At 39.4% G+C, this 10,547-nt stretch overlaps 1 protein-coding gene across 1 annotated transcript; it reads left to right on the forward strand.

Annotated features, from left to right (window-relative positions):
- Positions 1 to 651: 651 nt before the first annotated feature.
- On the forward strand, positions 652 to 2,463 carry LOC108960856 (omega-hydroxypalmitate O-feruloyl transferase). Its single transcript, XM_018877102.2, has 2 exons — positions 652 to 1,130; positions 1,466 to 2,463. Exons 1-2 carry the CDS (start codon positions 693 to 695, stop codon positions 2,357 to 2,359), a joined length of 1,332 nt encoding a protein of 443 aa, XP_018732647.2. The 5' UTR covers positions 652 to 692; the 3' UTR covers positions 2,360 to 2,463.
- Positions 2,464 to 10,547: the final 8,084 nt, after the last annotated feature.

Raw genomic sequence — 10,547 nt, forward strand, 5'->3', positions numbered from 1 at the left:
AGTCAAATTTGACTGGAAAGCTGGTCAAATCCCAGTCAAAGTGCCATCAATTGTGAAGAAATAAAAGTTTAGTGCCGATAATAAAAATCAAAGTGAGGCAACTTGATTGCAAAATCTATGAATGCTCATAGAAAATCAACACTTTTAAAAGAAAAAAATTCTTAAAATGATTGCTTGTATCACTTAGCATAATGAATGTGATGAAAATATTTTCATCATTAATGATAATATAAAGATTTAGGATTGTTACTAATAATAATAATATTTTCTATTGGTTAATCGGTTAATTTTCTTAATGTTTCATAATTGTTATCCATAGGATGGGTACCACAATTCTTAGAGGGATGTTTGAGTCATTTGAGGATGAAAGCAAGAACGGTACGTAGCATGCACATTTTGAATTTAATATGCATTTATTCAAATATATAATAATATATTTATATTTAATTGACAAGATCATTTAATTTTTCATGCAACCAATATAAACAAATATAGCTGGTTAATTTCGTATATGACTGATCAGTTTAAGAGTTTTCCTAATGTGGACTATATTAATTGATATTGTAATTTACAATTTTATTACGGTCAAGGTTGTTTGAAGCAATTAGCAAGTCGTACATTTACCATGGTATCGCCCAAAGCCTGCGGATAAATAAATACAGCTTCAATTATTCTGTGCAAAGAAGCAGGAAATGAGAAGCCAAGAAACGCGAAAGCTTGATGTGAAGATCGTGAATGCAGTTCATGTTTCTCCGGCAAGGGAAACGTTTGGTGGGCTCTACGCTCTCTCTAACCTCGACCAGACCTTAACGTACGTGATTGAGATCGTGTTCGCCTTCAATGGCGAAGGGAGAGGAAGGTGTTCCGCTGCGATTGAGACAATCAGAGAGTCGCTGGCCAAGGCATTGGTCGAGTTCTATCCATTCGCGGGCAGACTTGTCATGGGGATCGACGGGAGGATGGCAGTGAGATGCACGGGAGAAGGTGTCCCATTCGTCGAAGCGACGTCGGAGGATGACATCGCAGCGCTGGGCGATATCAGCACCATCAATCCTGCCATCTTGCGAAAACTCGTGAAGCACACCGACGAAGCCTCGACCATATTGGAAGTACCTTTGCTTTCGGTGCAGGTAAATACAATTGAACATGTTGGTCGTGCTGATTTTGGCGCGCCCCTGCATTAGTTCATCGATGAATCATATATTAGAGAGATTGTACGAGAATTATGCTACTTTGTGCGAGATTTTTCTTTTGGGGCAAGATAGAAGGAGCAACATAGTGCTTTTGAACAATTTATCTAACAGAAAGAGATCGTTTCTGCACTGTTTTTTTTTTTTTTTTTTTTTAATGATTCAACCGCTTGCGGAGCAGCATGTTCTTCTGGACTCGTGCAGGGGGATTTAGACTTTCCAAGACTGACGTACACATAACTAGATATCCACTTACAGTTTATCATGAAATCCAGGTGACGACGTTCAAGTGCGGAGGGATCGTCGTCGGCATCGTCATGAATCACGTCCTCGTTGACGGGAAAGCCCTCACGGACTTCATTGCTTGCTGGAACGACCTGGCTCGAGCCAAGCCGCCATCAGTTCTTCCCTTTCTTGATCGATCGGTGTTGCGCCCGAGGCAACCTCCGCGTGTCGATCTCCCCCACCACGAGTATGCTCTAAGAGACCAGCGGCCCGGACTCGTGGTCGACCCTCAAACCAAGCCCCTTGTTTACAGATCGTTCTGCTTCAAGCCACACGCTCTCATTCAGCTCAAGAAAGCGGCAAGAATCGCAACCCAGAATGGCTCTTCTGTAGTCCCGACGAACTTTGAAGTCATATCGGCGCTTGTGTGGATCTCGCGAACCAAAGCTCTTGGAATCGCTCCTCACGAGACGACGAAGCTTCTCACTGCAGTCGACGGCCGCCCCAAGTTTGACCCCCCGCTGCCGAGTGGCTACTTCGGGAACGGCATCGCTTTGTCCTGCGCTGAGTGCAGTGCTGGCGAATTGACCCGCAAGCCCTTCTCGTTCGCTGTCCAGACCGTGCATGAGGCGCTCGCATCCGTCACTGAGAGTTACATAAGGTCGGCCATCGACCACATGGAGCTGAACAGGGTCCTTATTGACTGCGAGGGCAACTCTTGCTGCATCAGCAAGTGGAGCCGACTCCCTTTCTACAAGATGGATTTCGGGTTCGGGAGGCCATTCCAGGTGGCGCCGGCGACGGTCCCCGACAACGTCATCTTTGTCGCTTCCCAGAGCAGGGAGAGTGACGACTTGGTTGTGTCCCTGGGGCTTACCAGCAACGCCATGAATGTTTTCTCGAAGTTGATTCAGCATGAGCTCACACTGAAAAGCAAGTTCTAGTCTCATCCATGGATATGAGTATATGAAGCTTAGTTTCGAGCCCCTGGTTTTAAGTAGGACTAGCGCAGTGGTGTTGGGCTGCTTGTGCCTGTTGTTTTATATGATATGCTTCCATTAATAAAGTGATGTACTTTCTGAAAAATGGAATCTTATAGATACAAATGTCAATATATGAAAGAGCGCCCACATCATACACTAGTAATGTGAGAAAAAGTTCTAGGCATGTAGTTTTGTATACCATTGATAGGATATTAAGAGTAAATTAAGGGCATATGAGGCCATTTGTGTGAGAAAATATTAACCGCACAAGTTGTGGAAGGAAAAGAAAGTGAAAAAAAGAAAATAAAAAAGAAGGGAGAAACGGCAAAGAAGAAGAGAAATAAAGGTGCGAGTTTGCAAGAGGAGAGAGACAAGGAGAGAAAAATTTGACAAATGGGCCATTTGCGGACATGTCGCTTAATAGATGGGCATCTACTACGTGGTGCTAGCACAACTTGTGTAGCTAATAATTTTCCTTAATTTTGAGTAAGACTAGCATAGTGATGTTGCGCTCCTCATGCCTTGTTGTATTATATGACATGCTTCCATCAATCAAGTGATGTACTTTCTGAAAAAAAGGAATTTTATAGATACGATGTCAATTTATGAAAGAGTGGTCATAGCATATAGTAACGTAAGAAAGTTTTACACAGGTAGTTTTGTACACCATTAATATGATATCATGACAAAATTAAGGGCAAATAGACAATTCTTGTAAATTTTTTCTTTACACAGGTGGTGCGCGCGCTATTTTTCTTTGTGAAATAATGGGTTTGCGTTGAGTGTTTGGTAAAGTGCCATTTTCACTATCTATATATCTTTAGCATTAGGAAGAGTATTGTTGGGTTGTCATCATCCATGTTGGGTATTCATTAATATACAAGTGTGAGCGTATTATAGAGAAAAATTCCCTATCGGGTAATTGAAGAGGGATTGAGCAGTTAATAAATTTACTAGACTTATAATTTATTGATTTAAACTCTTAAATAAAGGTGATTTACTAATATGATTGTTGATGGGTTCATATTTTTGAAAATCTACTCTCCAAGATAAGTTTTATTCTTTCCAAGAGTTTTAGAATTTTGAGAACCAAAGAGATATAGCTATAATTGTCCATGTGCTGCTATTGAACAAAAGGTCCAATATTCATATTGTAGGGAATACTTCCATTATTCCCAAAATAAGTAATTTTCATGATTAATATCCTACAAAGCATGAATTGCATTATACATGTTTAATGAGGGGCTAAGATTAATTCCTCATTGTGAATTTTCAATTTTATAAAACCAGGAGTAGAAGTGGAACTGGGTCTTCAAAGTCAATTTCTCCTTTTAATGCATCTCGTATTAAATAAATAAATACATGGAACCACATTGCACGAAGACCTGTCAACCCTTGCACACATAAAAATAGCCATGCTCCAATTGTTTTACTAAACTGTCCATGCTTTAACTGTTGAAATTCTGCAAGTGTGTGTCTTTCACTTTATTGGATTTGATGTACGCATTTAATCTAACATATTGTTAGGGTTAATTAGGATATTTCTTTTGATTATCCTCATCTCTCAAGATAGCGCTTATATTTCATTTTGATTATGCATATCTTTGATTGTTATTTTATTTTAGATAGTCATTTAATAAAGCCTATCTTATGTTCTCTTCTTCTACACACATTAAAATACATAGAAATTTCACAATTATTTCTTCCTATTTTTTATATTTCAAGTTATACCAAAAGTGATGATGATAATGATTTTTGTAATATTTTAATAAGTTTTATGAAATTCTTTTTTTCTTTTCTTTTTTCTTTTTCCTTCGTAGGATTTCCAGCTAGCGAGATAACTTGGGCCCCAGCAACGGTTATTGACTCTTGCTAGCAATAGGCAAAGGCTTCGTTCTCTCTCTTGGATTTAGGCGAGGCCCACAATGCCCTCGTCCTCAGGCTAAGAGCGGAAACATATAATAAAAAAGTCAAATAAGGGGTTTTAAATAATTGGAACTCAAAAAATCTTCCTTTGATACCATGTATGATGTTGTGAGACTTTTTTTGTAGTGTTATTTTAGAATGAATCACTTAAATCTCCAACTTAGAAAGCCACAAATATTAGGGGCATGCAATTAGACCTATTCAACCTTGGAACCAGCTCATCTTGGTCGGTTCATACAAGATTGGTTTAGTGCCTTTGTAAAAAATGTGGAAATTGACTTTGGTAGGTTTGGTTTCTATGCATTGTAATGGTCGGTTCTACCTAAGAACCAAACTTGTCAAGGCTGGTTCTAGGGTAGAACTGTTGAAACCAACACAAAATTTGGGAACTTTTTCGCATGACTCTCTCTCTCTCTCACACACACACACACACGTATTTGACACAATGCATATTGTATATCTAATAAAATAAAACAAGAAAAAGGCACATTCCAAAGTCTATCAGTTTATACAATCCATAACCCGATCTTAACACCTAAATATTGAATTATCAACCTATAAGCATTGTTCAAAATAGGGAATTTCCTAACATGGAGATGCCTAAGAATTAGGCACAAATCAAGATTAGAATTGACTAATATCAAATTAGATAATCAACAATTGCAAACCATCAAGTTGGTTCGAGAAATCACCCAGTTTCGTGTATTTGTTTCCGAGAATCGGGACTGGGGCGGGGAGCTTTACGTCAACCCATGAGGAGGAACGTCAGGACCAGAGCAGCAACGACGGCGATCCAGTAAGGACACGGCATATTGCAGACAGGTTTGCTAGAACAAAAGACGCAACGGTAAAGGTTTGTTGGTGTTGGGCAGTCTAACTGGAAAGCTGGGGTCGCCCGGACTCTGCTAGGCCGCAACGGTGTGGGTTCGATCAATACTAGTCTGCTCTAGGCAACCTGCGAAAGGAAATCAAACGTAGCAGAGGAAACTAAACGGCAAGCGGTGGCGTCAAAGTGGAGCCGGGATGCCGCCTGGAATCACCGGAAACCGCCAGGGAATGCTGCTGTGGCGTTAGAATAAGTCGGCAAAACTGCTGTCGCGGCTGCAGCAGGACGTGCTGAGCGCGACGAAGAGTGCCGGAGCGTGGTAGAGGCGCGACGATGGACAAGCCGGCAACGAGCACAGTGACTGGTGAGGGACAGCGCGGCGGTTGTGTTTGCAGAAGGACAGGAGCCGGAGATCAACGCCGGCAAACAAGGTCTCGAGAATTTCGACGAGGAAGCAAACCCAAGCATTTGAAAAGGGAGGAGGGGGGCTCCAATATGAATGAGAGAACATGAAGCAAATTTAGCTGTGGCACGCACTCATTTCCCAAATTAATTATTTTTTTCATGTAAAGAGTAGCAGTATTTTAAGAAAGTAAAATAGTTAATAATGTTATTAAAAATAGCAAAGGTCTAATCTAAAAATTATAATTGAGGCTACGTCCAACCTAACAATCACATATGACATTACAATCTAACAATTAGCTTAATTATAATGTTACTTCTATTATTCTAATATGATTTCATGCACCAGCACAAGGATTGGGTTTAGGAGTAGTAGTTAATCGGTCATTATCCGTGGAGGATAGGACAAATAATTTATGTTTGTCTAATCACTATTTGTCTATTAATGAGTAATTATCTAAAAATTCCTAAATTTATTAAAAGACATCCAATTTAGTCATAAATTTTTCAATTTTACTAATTTAATCATAAATTTTTTGATGATTTACCAATATAACATTCTAATTAATTTTGATCAGAAATCATTTATGTGACAGTTATATGACTTAAGACGACTAATATTTACATTAGCAATTTCCATAAAAAATTGGTTAGAATGACTACATTAACAAATCATCAAAAGAATTGTAATTAAATTAATAAAATTGAAAAAATTAATATTAAATTGGTATTTTTTGGACAATATTTCAGTTTATAAACGGTGGACAAAAGGATGGATATCTAATCGATGTACGTCCATAAGCGATGGTGGAAAGGATGGAGAGATACACATTGGTGATGGTGACGAGCAATAGAATACAAAAAATCATCCATCTCAATATACATCTATAAAGATGGTGACTTAGAAATTAGCACTGGTACCGAATTGATGTTTATATTGCGCGATCGTTTGTAAGTCCGCATTGTCGTCTTGATTGAGGCGACGGAAAGCGGTCTTTTTTTTTATATTTTATTTTTACTTTTGACCCGTGACAACTTGGAGCAGTGTCCTACAAGTATTCAGCTTCCTAAGGAATTCCCTGCAGAGGAAGAGTGGGAAAAGGACTTTCAAGTCACCGCTGGTCCGACTGGCCTCTCACACTATGACCCAAAAAATAAAATAAAAATTGGCCTCTCTCACCGAGGGCCAAGATGTACTTTACGCAAGCGTGTCCATCTTCACTTATATGATTCGTATTTTGCTAACACCCAAATATGCAATTTATATGAGAAATCAATTCATTGTCATTCAAGCTGATTCCATTAAAGCAAAGCAAACATAAACTAGGGCATACTTAACCCAGAGGGGCATGATTCGACTAGATTATCCATAATCCATCATGAGAAATTCCACATTTACATGTTTAATACCATGCTTTGTCCTTGAGAAAAAATGATTCAAGAAAAGAAGTTTTTATTAAGAGTAACGTGCAACCTTATCAATATGCTGAAAAATTATCGGTATATTCCTTGTAATATTTTTCAATGCAAGAGATCTAACTTCAACATTAAGTTAGTAGACGACAAATGCCCATCTAAGCTCCACATCAAATAATATTATGCACTACTAACCAGGTAAATTATTAACATCATTGCACAGTTAGTTTTAAACTCATTATAATTATTTCTAATTGAACCAATATAGCCTTAAATCTTTGAGGGAAAATGCAATCCAATCATTCCGACTAAGTCACACTTGATTTAGTCGATATGGTGGTCCAGTAATTACCGATAATCTTACATATAATGCTAAGGTGTGACGTTGACTATTTCAACAAAATGATGCCGTTTTTATTGATCTTAATGATTTTTTTTTTTCATGTAAATTACAGATTGAATATGAGTCTGTTGCAAACCTACAAAGATCCATGTAGAGGTGAACTTTGATGTTTTAAATTTATCTTAATTGAGTTTTAAAATTTTAATTGACTCATAGACAACCTGACATACAACCTGACGCACTAAAATTGAGTTGAAAAATGGATTTATAACTCATATCGCTGCTCCTCGAAGAACTACGTCGGAGTGTGGCCTATCTTTGTCCATTTGTTCTCTTTATTAATTAAAATTTGTTATATTGATGCCAACACTATATAAAGCACTCATTCCACGGGCGATGATTTAAGTCGTGTCATTTTTGTTATTTTGACAGCTGGTAATTATATGTTTTTTTTTTTTTGTTTTTTTTTTTTTTTTTTGAAGCTACACGATGCGCGTGCAATCTAAATTTTAGAAAAAAAATCAAGCGAAGAGACCGTGTCCAATAGTTAAGCCTACCGAGCTCTTCCACGCTTATATTGATTGCTCTTCGACATTCCCTTCCATCATCCTTCTCTGCACTCAAATCTCTTTGCCTTCTTCGTCTCTCATCGTTCTTGCTCTGTCTCGCCCTTTCTTCTCCTAGGCACAACCTTTCTTCATTCTCTTCTTCTTCTCCTCCTTCAATATCTGCTTCTCGTTTTCATCGTTCTCTTTATCTGTCTCTCTGTTTTCTCGCTCTTTATTTCTCGGAAAAAAAAAAATCAAAGAAAAATGTCGACCGATTCTGCCGTTTCAATTGCATGGGATGTTTTGAAGTGCTTAGCTGCTCCCCTCAGGCGTGGATTGAGATACGTCACGTCCTCCGAGAGCTACGCCAACAATCTTCTGATGGAAGTCGGGAATCTGAAGTACGAGTCTCAGAGGGTCCGCAGTGCCGCCGAAGTGGCTAGAGATGATCTTCAGAATATCCACGAATGGGTCCCAAAGTTTCTGGCAAGTGCCGAGGAGGCCTTGAAGGAGGCCGAAGACCTATTGGAAAATTTTGAAAAGGCGAGCAAGACTTGCTGCCACGGGACTCTTCCCGACCCCAATTGTCGCTATCAGTTCAGCAGGAAGGCCAAGCACAAGATCGATGACATTAAGAATCTCATTCTAGAAAACAGTAATAGGGAGATCTCCTTCAGCGGTCCTGCTCCTGGTGATGTCGCTGCTCTAATTCCAGCTGGGAGAGAAGGCAAAGATGTCGTCCAGTCGACCACCACAGCGGCCTCAGCTTCTTCTGTCGACTTCGAATCCAGAGCTTTGATGATACTGAACATCATGGACGCTCTTATGGATAACCGCTATAGCGTGGTCGGGGTTCACGGGATGGGCGGGCTCGGCAAGTCCACCCTTTTGATGGATGGTGAGAAGAGAATAAGGGAAAAAAATTCGTTCGATTGGGTTGCTAAGGCTGACGTGTCGCAAAAACCAGATGTCAAGAAGAGGTTGCGCACTGGTTGGGCCTTAGCGACATAAAGAAGGAAGAGAATGTCAGTTTGCGAGTGAAGCTTCTGCGCGAGAGGTTGGAAGATTTGGAGAGGAAGAAAAACAAGGTCCTCATAATATTGGACAATCTGTGGGAGCGGCTCGACTTGAAAGACATCTGCATTCCTTGTGAACTTGACAACAAAGTTATAGGATGTAAGCTGTTGTTAACGGCGAGAGATGAACGTGTTTTGCGAAGGGAAATGCGCTGTGACAATGCCTTCCTCCTCGGTGTACTGGAAGACGAAGAGGCAAAAAGATTGTTTGAGACGATGGTAGGAGGTAAAGTTTGTTGGAGAAATCTTTCTGGAATATTTTGAAGCTGATAAAACGTTCCTATCAATCTAGTTTAAGATTTGCAGACTCTTCTATTAAAGTCTGAAGACCTCCGGACTACCAGACTCAAGACTCAAAGTCTATTCTCATTGACAGTTCCTAATTCGGTGAAGAAAGGCTATCCAGAACTGAGTGTTTCATTAAGGATTTGGCCTTATCGACTAGAGAAGATCTCTTGGTTGGATATGACATAACAGATTCCTTTATTCGAATCAAGATTGATTAAGGATCCGATGATTGGCGAAGTATTCTTGGAAGGTTCTACTTATGGAAACCAAGATCCCGATTGTATGGGCGAAAGCAGGATTGATGGGCTATTGACATGTTCCTTTAATAGCTCGAATGATCTTCCTAATTGATTCTGTCCAACGGGAGGATTTGAAGAATTCCTTTGGTAAGTGCCAACGGGTATGATGGCGCAAAGGAGTATAAAAGAAAGACGTTCCAGTTGTTTGAGAGAGTGCACGATAGAAGAATTCCAAAGTCTGAAACTCCTTGATTTTTAGTCAATTCATTTATTGAGCGAAATCTTGTATGCAAAAGAGAGTCTATATTTTGAGATACCTTGAAGAAGTGTGGTAGAGTATCTATACTGTGGAATCAAGGGAAAGCATTGCTGTAACATCTCTTTTGTTCATAGTGAAATCCAGTCGGTGGGCTGTTAGTGCAGAAGAGTGGACGTAGGCTTGGAATAAGCCGAACCACTATAAACCTTGTGTTCAATTTTCTCTTCCCTACTTCATGCTTTACTTTGATCATAGTTCGTTTTGTTAACTAAATGAGAGCTTCCTTTCTATTGTTTGCCTAGTATTGTTTTCATATATCGAGAAATTATTTTTACACCTATTCACCCCCCTCTAGGTGCTTATACTAGCTATATCAATTGGTATCAGAGCTTGTGTACTCACTTTGTTTGAAGTGTTTTACTCCATGGCTAGTATGCTAGCTCCAGGGCTGGTGGAAGGGCAAAGCAATACCAGACCACCTTACTTTGATGGAAATAATTACAACATCTGGAAAAACAAGATGAAAGCGTTCCTACGATCAAAGGATCCTCTGGAATGGGACGTTGTAGAAAAAGGAATCACTCATAAAGCTGCACCTGTCTCAGAGAGAGGAAAAGAAACCGTTGAGTCAAGTGAAATGACTTAGGAAGAGATAATCAAGAGACAAGCTCTTGATGCAAAAGCAATTTATTCTTTATATTGTACTTTGTCACCTCTTTTGAATATAACATAATATCTTCTTGTGTTACAAAAAAAAGTCTGGGATAGATTACATATCACATATGAAGGAACCGATCGAGTGAAAGAGACCAGAATCAACATTCTC

This window comes from Eucalyptus grandis, chromosome 7 (genome assembly GCF_016545825.1).
Source record: "Eucalyptus grandis isolate ANBG69807.140 chromosome 7, ASM1654582v1, whole genome shotgun sequence".
NCBI classification, from domain to species: Eukaryota; Viridiplantae; Streptophyta; class Magnoliopsida; order Myrtales; family Myrtaceae; genus Eucalyptus; species Eucalyptus grandis.